At 40.5% G+C, this 21,091-nt stretch overlaps 2 protein-coding genes across 15 annotated transcripts in view; both read right to left on the bottom strand.

Annotated features, from left to right (window-relative positions):
• Nucleotides 1-970: 970 nt before the first annotated feature.
• GPHRB (golgi pH regulator B) lies at nt 971-18,402 on the bottom strand. 2 transcript variants are annotated; one of them, XM_085323032.1, is made up of 14 exons: nt 18,315-18,402; nt 16,053-16,112; nt 15,075-15,178; nt 13,469-13,575; nt 12,561-12,662; nt 9,390-9,510; nt 9,005-9,085; nt 5,335-5,526; nt 4,030-4,141; nt 3,552-3,644; nt 3,106-3,201; nt 2,431-2,520; nt 1,782-1,847; nt 971-1,629 (listed from the first exon to the last, which is right to left on the bottom strand). In XM_085323032.1, exons 1-14 carry the CDS (start codon nt 18,354-18,356, stop codon nt 1,423-1,425), a joined length of 1,473 nt encoding a protein of 490 aa, XP_085179158.1. In that variant the 5' UTR covers nt 18,357-18,402; the 3' UTR covers nt 971-1,422. The 2 variants fall into 2 exon arrangements, with proteins under 2 accessions (XP_085179158.1, XP_085179157.1); XM_085323031.1 differs by having other exon boundaries at nt 4,030-4,118; nt 5,417-5,526; nt 18,315-18,401.
• Nucleotides 18,403-19,480: 1,078 nt separating this feature from the next.
• Nucleotides 19,481-21,091, bottom strand: part of GJA8 (gap junction protein alpha 8) — a 74,059-nt gene continuing 72,448 nt past the window's right edge. For all 13 annotated transcript variants that reach the window (XM_085323020.1, XM_085323019.1, XM_085323021.1 and 10 more), the window contains 2 exons: nt 20,889-20,990; nt 19,481-19,641 (listed from right to left, as the gene is read on the bottom strand). The gene's annotated coding sequence lies outside the window, so the exon portion shown is untranslated. The remainder of the gene's footprint in view (nt 19,642-20,888; nt 20,991-21,091) is intronic.

Consider the following 21,091-nt stretch of genomic DNA (forward strand, 5'->3'; position numbering starts at 1 on the left):
AAGTGTTTCAGCCTTTTAAAGACAAGCTCTTAAATACAGAGCAACTGATCTCTCCCCATCTCCCAGGAGAGGCAGGTCTCCTAATCAAAGTTCATCAACTCAATCTCTGTGGTGACTTATGTGCTGTATTTACTGCAGTACAAGTGCTGTGATATGTCACAAGCCAATGTACTAAGTTTATTACACTCCTTTCTCTTACTAAGGCTGCAAAAGGTTTTTTCTTTTTTCTTCAAATATTACACTAACTTCAAAATCCATAGATCTAAATTTTTAAGCACTATTCTCTCTCCTCTTATAGTTGTGGATCATGGTAGCTAGAATAGTGTATGTAATTCAGAGTCATGCCTTGTCTGATTCCAAGCCAACCACATTGTCTTGAATACGACATAAATGGCTCTGTAATACTTCTACTGTATGCTTTACCTCTTTGCTGTACACCAAGAACAATAATGAAATAAATCGTTGAGCGTGGCTATTTATTTTTCCCAGGTCTCACCCTTGCTACCTACGATTTGTGCTCCAAAACAAATTTTAAAACAAAGCAAGCTGGGTAGAGCAGCTATGGGAAGCTACAGGTTCAAGTCACATGAGTAAAATTTACTTTTTTGCTTTGAATTGTGTCAAGAAGGGGATACAGGCTACTTCAGAAGAACACATAAGTTGTGAGGAATACTGAATTTACAGTATATAAAGTAAACAAGGAATAGCTGTGATCTCTAACTTCACACTGAACTCTAGCAAACAGTAATTCAAAGCCTCAATTCCATTTATTTAGGAAGAGGAAACAAGTTGAGACTCAACAACAGAAGGCTGAGCTCCAGCTCATAAGAACACTAGATACCAGTGATGCACATCTCCCTTCAACTTCTCTTAATTTCCCTCCTGCCATGCAGTAAATCCTAGCCATTTTCTAGCTCACTTCCAGCCAAACCTTTGGAGTTGACACAAAATAATTGTCATGTTCATGAGATATTACAAAAAGCTTATTTAATTTCACAGACTCAAGCATTCAGCTGTAGGATCACCACCCTCTGAATCCCAGTTACAAGTTGCTTTTCAAAAGGTAATCACATTTCCTTAGTGCCTTCTATAAAGATGTTCTTCTAAATATACAGGTTTCACCTCAGACAACCTACTATGTATGTTCCAGTCCCCCAAGATACTGCTGCACCAAAGGCTGCCCTTTTTCCTTGGTGCCAAACTATCTTCCATTCAACACCTGCATCCATTTTCCTTCAAGTCGTGGCACCTTAACAAAGTGAACCACAGAGCTTGCCGAAGATGTGTGTGGAAGTTCAAAGAGCCAGTCACACTGCTGGACCACACAGAACTGTCTGGGCTCTTTACAAGTTTTGCAGCCCACAGGAGATGCAACAGTCCAGTAGGAAGGACAAGAGAACAGTGGGTGACTGCAGTCCTTATTTAGAGGGCCATGTGCTTCTCTGGGGCTTGTTTGTGTGCCAAGTAGAGGAAGAGGATACTGGAGAGTGCGCTAACTAGGAATATCACATCAAACCAACGATGATAGAAGTTGAATTGCAGCTCTCCCAGGACTTCTGTAATAATAGTACGATACTCTAGAGGCATACTCATCCGAATCAGGAGCACTGATGAGACAAAGTACATACCCTGTAAATTAAAAAATAGAAGATAACAACTGTTATTGTAAATACTATGGGGATAAGAAGAGTCAGTGCACAAATACTTTATTACCTGTATAAGCACACAAATATGTGTATACATAAGCATACACAGGCATGACCACGGTCTTGGGTACTCACCATTATCTGTGCTAAGAGCAGAACAATAACATTGGAGGACTTGCTGCTGGAAATGGCATAGAAGAACTAGAAAGAGAAAAAAAATGTACTAAAAATAAGTAGTCAGAGAACTCCAATGTGCCCTACGAGAGCATGAAAGGAACATGTCTATCAATACTTTTTGATTAAAAATAAACATATATATCTATATCTATGTACATATTTATACATAGATATGTAAAAATGTTTAAGCTAAGGTACCAAAAGATAGGCCAACACAATGAGTCATATATCTGTTGAGAGTTAATGCCCTTCCAGTTCTACAGAAAAAAACAATAGTTGAAATGAGGCGATCTAAATTCTTCTAATCATCATCTCATCAGCCTTACAAAAACATCCTGGAAACAGCATCATTTTGCACCTTTGCTTACATTTAATATCCCACCTAACATCTACTACTCTTTCCAAGAGTATTGACAATAGAGACTAAGTGGAAAAATACAGTGCAGAAGATATTTTCCTCCTTTCCTCCCTCTATAAGAATTTGTATTAGGACCTTAAAAACATAAGCGTATACTGAAAGTTTATACAGTCTTTGCCTTGTTTAAAGTTAAAATTCACTAACAGCTCTCCCAGCCCACAACCACACAAAAGTCCTGGCTAAACATACCTTTGTAAGTGTGATTAACAAGCCTCTGATAGAGGTAACAATGATTATTCCAACAAGGATAAAGGAAATGTGCTGAGACCAGAATTTGACCTGTATCAACAAGAAGAATACAGTTAAATCTCTAAGGCTAGCCTCATTTACTCCACATTGTTTAGCTGACAGTTCTTCAGGGTCTTTGTATTTATTACTGTATAGATATCTGTCGTAGGGAGGTTTACATGACAGGTTTGTTGGTCTTTTTTTTTTTTTTTTTAACAATTACATTAGTAACTACTTTAAACACACAAGAAAAAAACTGAAAAAACTTATAAACATCACAAAACACCATGTATTCATAGAGATATAGTAAAAAAAGAGTAAATAACAGAACATCTGCAGTTACATGCAAATTTAATTATTCTGTAGATAAATGTACTAATCTAAGCAAGTTCACTAACATGTTTCCATCTGCTCAAAGCAAACAAACAAATCATTGCCTCTTTGGCCAGATCATACTACCCTCTCAGCATACAAGCAGTGTTAAAGCGAAGTCTATGATGCATTTTCTCTTCCTCCTCAATCAGTCAGAAGGCAAAGATTCTCACAGCTCTACCATTCCCTCCTAATCTGGGATATGTGTTTATTTAGATAAAACAGAAATTACTGCAAGGAGTACAGGAAATAATAAATTCTCACATCAAACTGGATTCCTAGGTAATTCACAGTGATTTCAATCCCTCTCGTGACTGGATCAGTCTTCCCAACACGGTCGAATACAATATTGATAGTTGCCTGAAAGAAAGATTTACCTTCAAACAAAACAAACAAAACCCAGAAAGTATATAACCTTGCTACAAATGAGACACATGCATAACTTTTGCTCTGTTTCAATATGAAAAGGGGGTTTTGGATAATCTAAGAGGTTGCAAAATGCATAAAAATAAAAACTGCTTGTCTAGTGCTCTATACAGAAAGACAGAGGCAGAAATTTATTCTACACAAATGTGTTTTATTCAGAGTTTCCAGAAGCAGAATTTTAAGAAAACTAGAATATTACTTGATGCACTGCACTTGCAGCCCAAATTAAGCAATACGTAACAGCTACATATGTTCACATGCAACAAAAACAGACATTTACATACCATGAAGATTTTCCAGACACAATAGATGGAGAAAAAATAACCCAAAAAGTTAAAGTATTTTCCCTGGAAAGTTTTGGAGTACTCAATTCTCTCCTGGAGAAGAATACATGGGGGGGGGGGGGGAACAGAACACACACACACACACGAAAAGAATATATTATTTGCAGGTTCACTCAAAACAAAAATCATACATTTTAAAGGTCATCAGTAGTAGTAAACACAACTTTATCCTTCTGCAATTCTTTGAATTCAAAGGTTTTTGAATGGCCTTAGGGACATGGGGCTTGCCCCAGCATACATCTGAACTGGAAGGAAACTGCCATCTAGATCCCAAATTTAAAAAACAAATTCTCACTCTACTGCATCATAACATTTCTGTATTTGTCTGAGGAGCATCTTGTCAACGTCCTGTTACATACATCCTCTTCCAAACTAACTGACCTCTAAAACCCATCTGGGCAGTTACTTTGCTTTGTACCTTTGTTGCATGCAGGTCAGCGGTTTCCAGAAAAAGCTGCCGACTCAGCTCTTCTAAGGCATCCACTTCTTGCTGAATAAGGGACAGATCTGGTAAACCAGCATAGTCAAAGCTACAATACGTCAAAAGTTCTTATTTATAAACAAATCATCTCCTGTCTGCCCCTCAAGGGCCACATTTAGTGGTTTGACCATTTTTTTGATCCAGATCAGTTTTTTGATCCAGTCTTACCGCTCTTTGTTTATACTGAAGAAATCCTGAAGATATGCATATTTCATAGTACTCCATTTTAAGAATGCAGACAACAGAGTCTTTACACAGTGTCACCAACCACCTCTTTATTCCTCTGCCTGAGGAACATATTGCAGAACGGAACCAGAGCTCTCAAAGAATAACTGTTCTGCTTTTATCAGTGTCCCTTGTGACTGGTATGCATCATGTGTCACTCTCACACCATCTTCATAACTTAAACTGCTGGGTAACTACTCTAAGAGATTACTGATCATTATGAAGAACCCAGTCAAATGACCAAATTTGGGATTTAACAGTTAGTAAGAAAGAAGGAGTGGAAGAATAGTCCTCAGTGTTAAATATGCAAACTGCACACTTTAGGTGGTCTGGGAACAATTGTTGATAGGGAACTGTAAGATACAGAAATACAGACTTTCTTAATATCCCACAGATTCCTTCTATCCCATTTGCATGGGCAGAACAAGGTCTGTTCACTATTAGTACGCACCTTTTCGTACTACAGCCGCTCAAGCACAAGTGCTCAAGCTACAACATGAGAATAATTTAGTTGGTCTACAAGTTAGCTTGCCTTCTTTTTCTCATGTCTTTCCAAAATGGGCAAAAAGCAAGCTATACCCTAGGTAAACTGTTCCAGCAACTCAGTCAGTGCTGCTGTCTTGCTTAAGTATCCCACAACCTCTTCCTCCTAGAACCGTGTATTTCAAGTTAGCACCAAAACATGCATGTAGGTCAGTCATATAACCAGAGGATACATCAGAATAGAAAGCTGTCTCCCACTCCAAGCATGTGATAGAATTGTCTTTTGCATTAGAACACAGCAAGTGTGAAAGTCTGTCCTGCAACCTGCTGTACACATCAATTATGGTCACACAAAAGCACATTTATAGGGAAGGGCAGTGGCACATGACTTTTGAATGCCTCAAAAAATCTGTATCCAAGTCCCAGACAAAAGCTCAGATAATACAGTGCCAGAATGCTAACTTCTTGGGAAACATTAAAAGCTTTTGCTCAGACTTCTGAAATATGTTAAAACACAAACGCTTCATAACTGACCTCCCTAATGTTTTTCCTTTCAACACAGAAGAAAGCTGAGGCCACCTCCCAAGGCAGGTGCAAACATGCAGATGAAGGATACTTTCACTGCCTGCAACGGATGTTGTAACACTTTTTATCATTCCCCAGAAGCCAGTGGTTTTGTTGTGCACTTCTCCTCTTTGGAACATTGTCCTGTGAGCCACTGCTATCCTGAAAGAACAAAAAACATAAGTCTTTAAGAATCAAATATTTTTACTAACAAACAAAAAACCTACTTCCTTGAAAGATACTGTTAAACTAAATACATTATACACATACACAACTTTTTTTTTTCCTCTCTCTCTCTAAACACGAATCTTGCTTCATAACCTTGTCCTGACTAGCTCTGGAGCACAGCCTAGATCTAATCAAGCAAGCTATTAGAAGCTTCAATGAGATACTTCTGAAAAGTTCTATCTAGTATCCTTTAAGGAGCGTTAAATCCAATTAAAAATATATATTCAAATGGCTTCCTCCAGCATATCGTTAGTCACTTTTCTTTCCTCAAACATATGACTTTGCTATCTCAAATTCAGGAATCAGAAAACTCTTCAGGCCTCTCCCTCGCCTTGAACACCTCTTTATCACCGCACATCCACCTCCTACGCAGAGCTGTGAGCACTGGGTGGTATGCAGCAGCACTCTCTGATATGCTGTCTGTCACTCATTACTGGGCCATGCGACAAGCTCTCATAAGGCAGAAACACGTAAATCTGTTATTGGACTGAACCACTGGATGCTTCAGGCAATCTGAACATGACTCCTAACACTTGTTCCAGTACAACAGCAGCAGCTGCATATTGTCCCTCACACTCCCATGTGCTGCAGCATAATCCCTATGAGCAGTGCTGGCATCTGGTCTCATTACCTCACATTTCTCCCCATTGAAATCTGTGAACCAATTATCCACTCCTAATCTGAAAACTAACCATAGGATTGTCAATGCAATCCACAATTCGCCTGCATTTATAATCTTTTTTCGTAGCTGCAGCCAGTATTGCTACACTTGGCACTCCACTCCCTTCAAGGTTGCTGATAAGCAGTGAAATAAAAATAAGTCAGTCATGTGGGCAGGTTTAGCTCAGTTGGCTAGAGCATGGTGCTGCTAACGCCAAGGTCGCGATTTCAATCTCTGTATGGGCTATGCTGAGGGTTGGACTAGATGATCTCCAGAGGTCCCTTCCAACCTTACCATTCTATGATTCCATGACCCTCCTTTGCACCTAGCAAGAGAAGCACCCTTGAGGCACCCCACATAGCATGCAGAAGAGCACATACACCCACAGATTAGAAATAGCAGAGTTCTTAAAATTATTTAATTCTTCCTGATAGCTGTCAAATAAAAGCAAAAACTGCATTTTTACCCTTGCTTTCTTCACACTATCTGATTTACACACTCAATCCCAAACGATCCACACGGCATTGCAGTAAAATGCAGCCATGTCAAGGTGAAGTGCACAGTTATATGTAGTCTAGAAAATCAAGGCAAATCTTTTCTTTCGAGAAGTGACAGGGATAGCTACACTCACATATAGTTAGGAGCTCTGAAGACCTCACAGAAAGGATCCAAAAGCAAAACTACATACTTTGCCTGTGTAGATATATTTCCTTCAGATGTGTTGAGTTGACCCTTTTTAAATACAAAACAAAATAAATCGATGGAGTCACAGAATCTAAGGCTTTCAAACCTGAAGCTTAGTTGTCTAATGTCTGCAAAGGTGAGTATAAAGAACCTATCAACTTCAAAGGTGAGTTTTCATATGGCCTTATGTGAGTACACCCAGGAAAGAGAACATATATTACACATAATTCATGTGCAAAAGTATCAGGGAAAACAATTTTCAACTGTTCTCTGCTGCTGACAAGAAACACAGTATGAACAAAGGTTTGTATGAGAAAAATGTCAAGATCAGCAAAGGAAACAAAAAGGTTTACACTCTATTACCTGTTAATCCTCATGTGTATTGAAAAAGCTGAGTTATCAGCAGTACTGAAAAGGTGGTCAACTAGTAGCTGACAATACATAGAACCTTAGTGTTTAGTTCATGCAATAAAATACTGCTGTTCCCACTTGTCCTGTCAAATAATCTGGATTGCATCTGGATTGATACAAATACAACTTCTTAAGCTTCGCTCTATACCAGCAAATAGTCCAATTATAAAGCCATTGCTCCTTATCAGAGCAAAAAGAGAACAAAATCTACAGGACTTGAGCTTCTACTATTTCTTGCACATTTCTGACACTATACAAGTTTTTGGTTCGCGTTTTTTTTTTTTCTTTTTTTTCCATAACACAAATACATGAACTTCAGGAAAATTCCCAGGCCATTAACACTCTTTGGATGGCTCCTCCTAATGGTTATAGAGTGGTTACGTTCAGAAGGTTCTTGGCTATGAGAAGGCAGGCAAGTGCTAGTCAGATGCAAGCCCCGAACACCCTTACTTCTATCCTAATATGACCCTCCCAGAGACAAGGTGTCCAAAAATGCTGTACAAAACATAAGAGCACACAGAAACAGAAGCAACATTGTACAATAACTTTACAACTCCAGAGCCAATATTTTTGTATGCTGCTGATCATACTATATTAAATCTCTCTGCTTAAATAAATTTTCTCTCATTACTTACCATCCCATACCTCACCATAAATATTGAATTAACATTTGTTCGCTACTTAACACATTCACATTTCAAAGTGGAAGAAAGAAGATATGCTTTAATGACACGTTCATCTGCTACCACTGATTAGCAGATATACATGCTGGTGGTTTATTCAGCAAGTTCAGACTACCTAAAAGCTCTCTTGTAATATTTAAAAGCTCCTATTAAAACATTAGTGTGACAAAAATAAAGTTTTGCGGGTTGTTGTGAGAATTCAGGGTCAGACAAACAAACCTTTGAAGAGACTATGGTAATTACACTTACTCTGTACTGGTAAGCCATGAAGTTTTTAATTTGTAACAGAACACAAAGATCCTTTCAGTGTAAATGCAATTACATTTTTTCTGAGAGCAGCTTTTTTGCTTAGGGTACGTGGAATAAGGTAAACCAACAAATGAAAAGCTTTTATGGCATGAATGAGCACTGCACTACATTCACACTAGGAATGCTTTGCAAATCTTGCAAAACTTAACTAATGTAAAACTTGCCATTAGCAAGGATGTAAGCGTTTCCATGCCAGCTCACTGGCCTGCTTCAGTTTTGAAGCTAGGAAACAAAAGATCCGCAGAGCACAAGAGAGTTCAGTATCTGTGAACCAGGTGCTGTACTGAAACTGCTAATAAGAGAGCTAACTGTGGTGGTTTAAGTAAGGAACATTTACTCATCTGGAGAGAACGGGACTCATTTTACTGACTAGTCAGTCAAGCTGCCATCAGAGAGTTACAGTCTGTCTTGGAAGTCTAACCAGTGCCACTGCAGTAAGAAAGAGTGCTATTTAGACCACAAGTATGGAAAGAAACCAAAGTTGTATACCAGACCATGAGCAATTGCCAGAATAAAACACCACAGCTCTAATCCAATTCAGCCACCTGTTTCAATGGAGTATTAGGCCTGACAGTTAAAAATCTTGGTAATTCCCAGACCACCTTAAACTCTACTGACTGCAAACCTCACAATAAATCATTTCATGCTACTACTGCCTTCTCACCTTTTTTTCTTGCTAACAATCATGTCCATAGTTTGAAGAAGGCGGCGCTCCAAAGCCAGAATATCTGCATCTGTCACATTTCTGCAAAGTGAAGACACTCCGTTAGGCTCCTATCCCATTTCAAAAGAAACCTGCAAATGCCCATTGAACAAAGAGGAAGAGAGGAGCCTATATGAGGAGAATATGCTTCTGCAATGAAAACAGTCCTAGCATGTAGACAGACCAATAGCAAGGCTCTGCACATTGGAAGTACGGGAAAAACAAAGTCACCACCAAACCGTTACAGATGGGAAAATGACTTTTATGAAAAATACTTATGAAAAAAACTGGCAACTGAAAAAGCAGATTAATAGATATCAGAAACATTTCACAAGGCTGCAATTACCTGAGAAAGTAGGACATATAAGTATATGGACAGTTGACAGCCCCAAATCCTGACAGCAAAGCCATAAGTGTCACCCCAATCACACCCACACGGCTGATGAGCTGTTCTATAGACAGGATTCCTGAGAGAGGAAAAAACATAGCATCAGTAACCAGTTGCTCTCTTTGTTCTGCTCCACACTTGGTGCCTTCACAAAGCAACATACTCACACAGCTGCCTAATGAAACTGATTGCCTTCACACTTCAATGACTACAGGCGATAAGTAACTATTGGCAAAGACTATGAAAAGAAAGAGGTGGAATGCCTCTCATAGAAAACATCTTATCATGCTTAAAAATAGGGATGGGAAACTCAAGCTAAGAAGAAGGCCAAGAGAGATTTGGAGGGGGCTAATACTTGCCTTCTCATTCTAAGATTAGTGATTGGACTTTGCCGAGGAAGGAACAGAGATCATCTCCTAACTACTATAAATCAGGTTATCTTTCATAAAGTCATTTCTGCAATAGTCAGAGTTACCAAATAAGTTACTCTTGGCAAACTGGCCCAAAGTTGTCTGGATCATAGAGAGGAAGCCCTTTCCAATCAACAATTAGGAGTGACCTCTGCAGACCAGATTCAGTTAGTGCTAACAGGACAACAGTGTTACAACAGCATGGGAAGTTTATGCTACTCCCAGATGTTCAAATCATCTTGTAGATAAACATAGGCTTTCGGAGTGTCTAGCAATCAGGCACTGCATATGAGCATCAAGTGAACTCTAAAAACATATATTCACGTAACAGAGCACAAACACCAAGCCTGTGCTATAACCAGTTCCAAGGACTGAAGTCGCATTTATTCTTCCCAATCATTTAATCCAGACCTCATCCTATCTTCTCAGGATACAAAGCCACGTGCTATTAAACATCATTCTTTTTAGGGAGCTAGTTACAGAGCAGCTGCCACACGCAGCACATTTGTAGCTTAAATGACTGCAAAGTTGAGATGGCCAAGTGCCAAGCCACATTTCATGCTTCAGAGGAGGGGAATAAATGATGGAAACAAGGCAAAAGGACTTCACAAAGGGAGACTGAGACACCCAGTCATGTGCAGTTGCATAGAGATTTACATCAGCTACAGAATGTGCTACAAAATACTGGCCTTTTGCCCCACACACTGTCAGACAGCAGCAGTTAAAACAGAGGTGCCTTCAAAATGACATGTCATTCCACTGTTTAAAGCAATGCTCCCCCCGTAACACTTACAGTATCCCTACTTTTGTAATCAGACACATGAAATGAGTGTTTTATAAACTCTTATGAAGGGAAAGAGCTTTACTAGAAAACTAGTAAGTATTCAGTAAAGGATTCCCTTCTCCCTAACAAAGGCTCCCCAATTCAGGTCTACAAAGTCAAGCTAACCAGACCGCAGGTCACCTAGGGCTCCAGACTTGGAGCCTTGGCAGAAGATGCATTCCCCAACTGCAGCACAGTGCTATCACCATCCCCAAGCAAAGCACTCTCCTGACTCAGGGTGACAGACACCTAGGGTACATACTTAAAGTAGTCCAACTAGTCAGCACACGCCCCAGCTGCAGCACAGCACTGTACATCCAGGTAGGATGGAGCACACTGGGAGAGACACCACAGGTAACATACTGCAATATGAGGGGCCTGTTAAGCACGACTTCATGTGGCATCTCCCTCCACAACAGGATCCTACACTACTGAATCGGGCCACCACTGTATGCAAAGCCCTGCACTAGCCTTGTCAGTACGTGCAGGACAGCAGTAACCCAATACACCAGGGGAAAAAAGGTTTAGAGTATTTTGCTCTAACATCTAAACCTGGTATGATAAGGCACTGTATGACAAACCATCTTGCAAAGCAGAAGCTAAACCCCCCAAAAATACAATAAATCACTGCCAGAAGTCCTAGAAATTTGCAGTCATTACTCAGTTTCTACAGTGCTTTTTCAGAGATCTGAAGAGGATTACCTAAGCTCCATAGCAAAGTTCCAGTTGGGGTATTATATTCTGCCAACTCACCTTCTCCAGCTTCTTGGCAATACTAGCTACTGTATTTCATTGGCAAGTGACACAAAATATACGCATACTCTGGTCCCTCAGAAAAGTTTCAGGATCACAGATGAGAGGGTGAGCAGATCCTTCAGCAGTTAATTTTTCTTTTATAGATCAGTACAAAACAAAGTAGCCTCCCAGAAAGCTTCAGTCAGTCACCAACACAGACAGACGTTTTCACCAATTTAAGTAAGAAACAAATTGAAAAAGTGAATTTCCCAGCTGAGAACAATACACAAACATTTCTCCAGTGCAGGAGATAATGGCAGCATAACTTACATAGGAAATGCAGATGACACATAGTTCAATTCTACAGTGCTATAAGACATGCTTAAGTCTTATAAGACAGACTTAAGTCCCAAAGGACTCAGTAAGTTAGGCACATGCTACCAATCTCAGTTGTATTCAAACTAATTAAGGGCCACACAAGTATCTTTACATTATAAATAGTCTTGGGTTCAAGAGTGCAATGCAGATACCCAACCTAATTCTGCTTATAAATGGCTTGGGTCCAACAATACTTATCAACTACATTCTAGTGCCATGCAATTGCATTGCCTCTGGACTCTGGAAGTGTCTGAAACTAATAACGCACTGCCAGGCATGCTGCTGGCCGCAGGCTAAATAGCTCAGGTGTTTGGCCCCTTGGCATGTTTTGTCAACCAGACAACAATCTACAGTTAACCAATCTATGGTTAATCAATACAATTTCGGTCACGAAAGAATGTAAGCTTGCTTCAGCCTTCACAAGAACAAAAACAATGCTTAGTGACTAAAAACTGTGAACAACTTTTAATCACAAAACATCACACATTTTGATGACTTCCTTTCACTTCCACAAGAAGTATGTTATATACTCCTATATACCCCAGATTCAGTTAAGACTTAATGACTTCTTAAAGTTTTCCTTGGTATGGGAAGAGAGCTAAAAAAATAATTTGGGTATATTCAGCCATTTTCAGTCTGCCTGACAACCTTCAGTTTCCAGATTTCACAGCAGAATCTCAGTTGCAAGTAAATAACTACTTTCCACAATCCCAGCTGAAACAATAACACTCCAAGATAACAGCAAGACAACAAAGTCAACTTTTAGGAGAGAATGAAACTCACCATGTTTTGGGCTGAGTATAGGAAACGGATCCCCCAACTTCCAGAAGAAATACATGAATGTCAGCCACAAAACACAAGCAAAAAGCAGTTTCTGTCTGTGCACTAAAAGAGAGAAGAGAAGTATTTTAAAGAAGCTCTTCCTTCAGAGTTTTCTTCAAGGGTACAAAATCACTACATTGGTCCCAAAGCTGCTGGGAGTACAAGTGTTCAAAACAGGTGTCAGCTGACAGAGCTACTCACCTCTTATGAAACTTGCTATTTGATAGACATCACCTTTTTAAAGAAATAATGCAGTGCTACATGACCTTGATAAACAAAAGGGCTTTTCCCCAAGACAGTATGAGGAGAATGGCACTGTGAAGAGGAAGCTGCTTAGCTGCATCTTTCTTGCGTGACACCAAACATGACACTGGAAATTTCATCTTCTTGTCAAAAATAAACATTTAATAGGCCCAATATCAACACCTAAGCTTAATATAAAGGAGAGATGAATATCAAAGGTAAGCAGGCATTATCACATACAAGAGGCCTCATCCAGACAGTAGTTGGCAAGAGCATGTGTAGTTTATTAAGCCTCTTTGCCTCATTTCTTCTGCCTGCTAGCAGAACAACACAGTCTTGCCACCAAGGGTTCCAAGGTTTGGCTGTAAGCTTAGGAATGCAAAGACTGAATTCCAGTAACATTACTCAAAAGCACCCATATTTGTCAAAACCCAGAAAAGTGATAGATGTTGGCATCAGGCAGAGTATCTCCTAATTGCTCAATAAACAGTTAAAGCATTTAGTTCCAAAAACAAAGCCAGAGACAGGACGTAGATAAGGGGATGGTGAAAAACGGCTCTTAAGACTATACATAAAAGTGAAAAATATTTTAAGTTAGCAGCCCCCTTTAATAAAGCGGTACTCACATAATCTGATATTGCTCACAACAAAGTATCCAATGTAGAAAGGTACCATGAAGACCAGGATGAGCAAAATGACACAGAGATTCAGCTTCCAATGAAAATATCGAGAGCTAAAACAAAGTCAAAAATACTGTTCAGCACACAATCACAATAAACCAAATTTCTTTTAAAGGTAATCACATCTCTGTGCAATATTTTCAATTATATCAAGCATTGGAAAATACTGGCCTCATACCAGCATACAAAATATTCTAAGTTTTTGTTTTGTTTTGTTTTTCAAACAAAGAGCTCAAGAATCTGTATTTCAAAAGTAATGGCTACCCAAAAAAGCCATAGCAGGCTATTTTATAAAATACTATATATGCTAGTAACTAGTACTAGCTCCAACAGACGATTCACCTAGACTGTTCATCTAGGTGAACAGTAAATCAAAAGTAGTGATCAACAATAATTAATTTTGTAATTCAGTACCTGAGACAAAAAAGTTAATTCAAATTGAAAAGATGAAAAGAATTCAAGCATTCCCAACTCAACATTTCATTTCAAAGTGAATTATATGATTGCAGAGCAAGAGCTTAAAAATATATATATATACATCAAAATATTCCAAATTTTTGAATACTGGTCAACACTCCTCTGACCAAAAGAGACTGTCCAAATTCAGAACAAATACATCTTGGTTGAATGGACCTTCCAGCTGGCTTTAATGGCAAAGAAAACCATGTCCTGTTCACAATATCAACTCATATTCTGTTTATGCCTTGGGGCAAATAAATAAATAAATAAAAAATCTGAGGATCCCTATCACTTCTTCCTAGGTAAGTCAGAGACAGACATTTTCATCTACATCGATGTCCAGCCCTGTGGTAAGGAGTACAAAGACATTCTCCTCAGTGATCTCTCTGGCTGCAAGCACTACAGATTAGTAACGTACTGTCTGAACTAACATTACCTTTTATCAGTTTTTAACTTCTTGCCTTTCAATTCCTTTGACTGCTCTCTTATTCCAGTATGATAAGAGAAGATAAATAGGAAATTCAGCTAACCTCTGCATGTTTCTGTTCTATCTTCTCTTTCCTACTGATTTCTGAGGTAGACAGTTTTTAATATCCCCTTTATGTGGAAACCCTCACCCTATGTCAAGGGAGAATATGCCTTTGATTCACAAATACTGTATTATTACAGAAGTACAGTTTTTACTCCACAATTACTTTCACATCTTATTCTCTGCTTTGACCACTACAGAAAAACTAGTGCTTATAGTCCTTAACATCTGAAAGCTGCTCTTCAGCATGATCAAAAGCTTCACCACACTCCCATAAGGGAAACCATCTTTTGATTTCATAAATGGAGAAAGTCAAAGGCTAAAGCTTTGGCCTAAGGACCTAGACCACATTAACAGCACCTGCATGGAAAATCAGAAGCTTACAGCTTCCAGTCTTGTATTTTGTTAAATAAACGAATTCTGCTGCTCAAATGCCGTCACTGAGCCATTGACACTTTTCCCACGACTTCCACCCCCAAAGATTAACCTATTCATTTGGAAGTTGGACTGAAGCTGCTGCAGAACACAAGGCAGGTTAGTCCTTTACTGAGCTCTCACACTCACCTGCTATTCAGCACTCCCAAAATCTCAAAGATTATGAGTTCAAACATGGTACAAGAGAAGGCAAAAGTCACAGAGAAGATCACCTGCACAACATACTGTCGCACCTGCAGTGAAATAAACAAGCCAGAGACAATAGTTGCTTCCATTCATAGAACAGTGCCCAGATGACCCTCAGGTAAAGACAACAAATCACAAGGTACATTGGCACAAATGGGTCTCTTACTTCAAGGCACCTTCTCCTTTATCAAAATGGAAGTAAACTAACAGCCTGTTAGAAACCAGAGGGCAAACTCAGAAGCTGTTCAGCATTACATTGATTGCAGTTATCATCACATTTAACACATGCCTTATGCAGAAGATGTCAAGAATGCAACACAGTGCAGCAACCTGACTAATGATGGACTACTGCTAACAAAGCTCTGTGATGTTAGCCACAGAATTAAAAAAAAAATGTCAGTATCACAAAACTTTGGGTCTGAATTCGGTCTGCACTTAAGCCATCTCTGGCCTAGATTATCTTCTCTCACATCCCTTCTGAGGTAAGGGAATGTGGCACTTTTATCGCATCTGATCCTCAAAAGCAATTCAGCCAGAATAAACACACCTCTCCAAGTTTAAACTTAACCATTAAACTTTATTTTGTCTCAGAAATTTTATAGTTATATATGACAACCTTATTCAAGCAAAAGGAAAGAACAGTTTCCTATCACCCCCTCCTCCTCCACTTGATTTTTATTTAACAGTAGCCTACAACGAAACTTTCACTGTGGCCCCAGAAGACACAATTCTCCCAGATATCTAGGAGTATTTCAAATGGAAGTAAAAGAGGAAATGAAAAAAATTAAGTAACTATAAAGACAGTCAGAAATAAAATAAGGGATCTTAAAAAAGGAAAATGTCCAAAAGCAATTTTAAAAGTACTGCAATAATTGGAGTAATCTTTAAGATAAGGAATTGTAATGAAAGGCCCCTTCTCACCTCATAATCCTTGAAGAGCTGGCGCATGAAGAACAGCCACCCAAATCCAAAAAAGAGCACCTGTAGAAGAGATGAAGCAGTTAGCGTTTGTACCCAGCAACTTGCAAATATGAAACTGCTTTACTACTGACTGTATATGAAAGAAACAGAAGAAAAAGAGCTGGGCTAAAGTATTCAACCTCCACAGAAGTTCAAACTTTCCATAGTTCAAACTTGCCATAATACTACGGAGAGAAGAATATTTAAAATATTCAAATATAGTGGACATGGAAGCCTCTGGCTTATCAAAAACGCAGTCAAGAGATCCTATTTCCACACATTCAAAGTTCTATACTCTCAAGTTCTCAGCAGATTCCCAGCCTGCTGGAATACTCTGCACTGTTATTTCTTGTTCCCTCCTCTAATACGGAGGACCAAAGCTTACTGTTTTAAAGGAAACACAGTGAAACAGGCAGAGTAAATACTTGAATGTCTCCAATGTACACATCTTCCAGGGACGAGCAGATGTTAAAAAACATTTGGTATTTCTTTAAGACTAGAGGTGCATTTGATTTTCCCAGAGATGTCTTAACACTGAACCTGGTTACACTCTGATATAACATATCGATTTCATCAATGGTTTAAACAAAACAAATACAAATTAAGAAATGTGATCAAAACTGTAGTTACTCATCTACAGCTAGGAAAAGGACAACTGATTGTCAAGCCTTCCATAGATAACCACAACTATTCCTTGCAAGACTGAAAAAGAGATGTAATGATTTAAAAGAACCCTAGCAAAAAGAGAATTCAGAAGCTATCTTAAAAATATATATATTTTAAAGGTCACTTTGATAAAAACAAAGAGAAAAATCACTATATGTCAAAAAGCACAAGACAAGAAATGTCCAAAGATGTCTTGAAAACTTCCAGGGAAACTACACATTTGTGCAAGCTGAAGTCTGTACGGAAAAAAAAAAAAAAAAAAAAGAGAGAAAGCTATTAGGAGGGAAAAGGTCTCATTTCCTCAGCTCATTCCTCCTGGTTACATAGTACAGATTTCACAGCAGCTCTGAAGCTTATCAGATCCCTCTGAGATCCTGTTCAACTCACCTAACTGGCAGAAAAATAAATACTGAAGATGGCACAAAGAAGGGAGTGTGACCACGCAGTAAAGTGCAAGTGAAGAGAGAGCGGCACCTTCCCCTCTTGGAAGTAGCAGACAGTTGGACCACCTCAGTTGACTGAGAGGCTGACATGAAGGAAGGGTATTCAGATGCTTATTGAGTGGGGAAGCAAGGGAAGGTCAAAGAGAACATAAGGTCAGGATAAATTATGAGCAAAGGATGTTAATGAAGAAGAAGGGAGTGTTTCCTCTCACAAAAGAAATAGCTTCAAGGATGATATAACCACAACCCAATTTGTCTACAAGGATAAGGGTGGGATGACATGAAAAGGTTTAATGGGATCTTAATTTAATTAAGTATGCCTAAAACAAAGACTAGTTGAAAGATAGCACTAATGGCAGCAGAAAGGAGGACGTGAAGGATTTTCTGAATCACAGATGGTTCAGTGAAGATGCACTTTAGATCAAATAGCAGTGTTTTTAAGAGTCTCTAATGCAGATTGTGAAAGTCTTCCAAACTTGTAAGAGAAGCAAATTCCTCAGTAGCATACCAAGGGTAGAAGCCATAAATGGTCTTAATAAACACCAGAAATAAGCAAATAAAAAATGAGAAACGAAAGAACAAGATGAACTTTCCTGCCCCTTCCTACAAAGATAGTTTAAGATTATAGAAATGACGCAGTATCACACAAATAAAAAAAAACCCTACTCCCTTCAACCGTAGGGACTGATCTGAACCTTTTTATACATTGTATGCTAGCTTGAGCAGTGCACGGGGGCAAGGGGCGCTGTGACACCCAGGGGCGCGGTCCAAGGGGCGCACAGTTCAGTCTCCCTCCCTCTTGGGATAAGGGTTTATGGGCGACACAAAAGGAAGGGCAACGCTAACACTCCTGGGCGGCAGCGGCGCTGCACCCGCTCCCTCAGCGCCGAGCTCCGGGCAGCGAACGGCCCGGCGCGGCCCCGCCGCCTTCTGCGCATGCGCGCGCCCCGCCCGCCGCCGCCGCCGCCGCCGCCGCCGCGGCCCGCTCCCGGCGGGGCGGCGCGGTGCGCCGGGCTGGGGCTGCAGCCGGGGCCGGGGCCGCGACTGCGGCGGGACCCGCCTCTCCTCCCGCCCTCCGACAGACCCACGCAAGGCCGGCGCGGGGAGCGGCTACCTGGGAGGTGACCATGATGCTGGAGTCGATGAGGAAGCTCATGGCGGCCGCCAACCCGCACCACTTCCGTCTCCGCGCGGCGGCGCAGGCGCCCGCGGCGCTGACGTCACCCCGTGGGGGCGGGGCAGCCGAGCGGCCCCGGTGGGGGGCAGGGCCGGTAGCCGCGCGGCGGCCGTTGGCGCAGGCGGGTGGCGGGCCGTGGGCGCGAAGGGCGGTGTGGGGAGAGGGGCCGAGCGGCGTGGTTCCCCAAAGGGCGGCGGGCAGCCGCTGCCGCCGTGCCGCCGCCCCCTCCTTTAACCTTCCAAAGGGAATGCGGTGAAAATGCGGAGTGGAGTTGTGTTCTGTTGCAGCCTCGTTTTTCCTTGGCGTGAACCCCACCGAAAAAGCTGCTCTGGGGAGGCTGTTGTGGGTTCACTGCACTGTACTGAGCCCTGTCAGAGTAGGTTGTAGAGATGGGGTTAAATACCAAAGGCAACATGCAGGGGAAGGCCCCGTGGTGGGAATTTACTGCTGTGGACAGAGTGCTGAGTGGGGGCACTGAAGGAAACCTGAATCATTTTCCCGACCACTGTCAAAACTCTTGACGGATGGTGCGTATCTGACCATAGAAAGCGTGTAAACAAGAAAGAGGCCAGGGGAAGGGGAGCCACCACCAGCTGGAGGAGGAGGGAAGGAGGTGACCAGCTGAAGACGCAAACAGCGTCTGGCCGTTCTTGCAGTGCTTTGGCACCTCTGCGAGAGTCACACAGCAGAGAAGCCCAGTGTACTGTGCGGCTGCCCCGGAGGTGCTTTGCCACGTAAGGTGGAAGGGTCTGTGCAGCTGCCACGAGTGACTTGCCACATGCGGCCCTCTCCAGCCTCCCTCTGCGTCACAAGGCCAAGCTGGGGGAGGCCCTTTGGCCATCCGACAATAATATATCAAGGAATAGGGCCAAAAGGGATGTAAACATTCGAACAGGGAATTTCCTGATTCTTATCAGAGTAAGATCCAGTTCTTCATGTCACAATCATGTGCTCTTTTGAGCTTAATGATGTCTTTGTATGTTTTTTCTCTCAAAAGCACTCCTAATCTTTGCCTCTCAAGACTATCTATATTTGGAATAACATGGGAAGAGAAAGAATAAAATGGGATTATTTGGGAGTTTAACAAAGCACAAAGCACTTGCTGATTGAAAATCAGGAACTTTTATTCATTACAACTCAGTTCACTAGGAAAAGATTTCTATATTTGGTTGTGTGGAGTCACCAGATTAGTCTCACAGTCTGTTTGATTGTTTGGCTTTCAGTCTTGTTGTCAGTCTTCTTGTTTTGACATTTGTTTCCTTGTCTATAGCATTGCAAAGAGAGAAAAATAAAACATTCAGCTCTCATGGGGAGATGAACTGAGGGAGCAAATTATTTTATCTGACCTGAGGCCTTTTTTACAACTTTTGCTATTGCTGTCTATTAATGTAGAGTTGAGATCAGAGCTTCCCTGTTCTTTCTGTTATCTACTTGTACATAGAAACTGATTTTTCCTAGTGTGAGGAGATGATCACGTTTGGAGGAATTTTTGAGGGGATGGGTTCTGTTTAGGTAGGTTGCAGGGTGAGATTGTTTGATTGCTTACATTTTTACAGCAGAAATTACCAGAAAAAATGTTTAAAAGTAACTATACAAAGCCAAATTCTGCTCTTGTTTATACCCTGGTGACTCTGTTCACTTCAACACAAGGGACAAAACAGGGCAGAATTTGGTCACAGCTCTTTAAGCTTTCTGCTTTGTGTCTATTTATTGATAGGCTTGAAACATGCCTGTGATTAGCTCTAAACGACTAGTCCCTGAGCCTTGGAAGAAACACACGGGGAAGAAGACAATTCTTATCGAAAAAGCTCAGATTCAATCTTCCACCTACCATCCTATCCCTGACTTCTCCTTCAGGGAAGACAAAAGTTTTAAAAGGAGTATAGGGAAATTATTCCATGTTGTTATTTCTTAGAAAGTCTCCAGTGTACATAGGGAGAATGGTGTGTGGCACTTAGATATAAAGGCAACTTCTCAATTTTGAAAGGCTTATAGTTTCACTGAACAGAATACAGATGAAGGTGGCCGGAATGGAGAGGCAGAGTACAGGAGGAGGAAAGGCTGTTCAGTACCTTGGCAGGTTTCCTCTCAGTTCCATATTTTATTCATCCACATATGAAAGAGCAAATGTGGCTATTTCTTGTAGTGGGAGCTAAATTCAAGTAAAGCGGAAAGGTGGAGCATATTGAATTAAAACAGTGTATCAGCCAAGAGAGTATTTAGAGACAGTGTAGGTTTCCAGAAGGTGCTACAGGGCATATTCATGAGAAATACGTTTATCTGGCAGCTCAGCACACATTTTCTTTGCTTTTTTTCTCCAAAGCTTTTCATAAACAGGAGTACTGAAGCAGGGGGTAACTTGACATCATTCTGATTTCTGAACTTCCTTTGAATTTATTTATTGTGAATTCTGAAGCATGGCTGTTACTAGCAATAGGTGAGTTCCTTTACAGAGTTGCCTATGTCTTTGCTTTGGACTAGCATATAAATATGTGTATTGTGCAGACTTACCTGAACATCTTTGTCTGGGTAACTCTTCATATACTTAGGCTGGAGGATTTGAAAGAAAAGCCTTGTTCATGCTAGTTCTGCTCCTGATTCTGCCAATTAAATCTACAGTCCAGTGTATAAAAATAAAATTTAAATTATTTTAAAGTTTAAATTATTTTAAAGTTCAGAAATACTAAATTTGGTAAAAGAGGGTTTAATTCATG

The sequence above is a fragment of the Rhea americana genome, unplaced genomic scaffold (genome assembly GCF_003343005.1).
Source record: "Rhea americana isolate MKP2758 unplaced genomic scaffold, rheAme1 scaffold_81, whole genome shotgun sequence".
Taxonomy (NCBI): Eukaryota; Metazoa; Chordata; class Aves; order Rheiformes; family Rheidae; genus Rhea; species Rhea americana.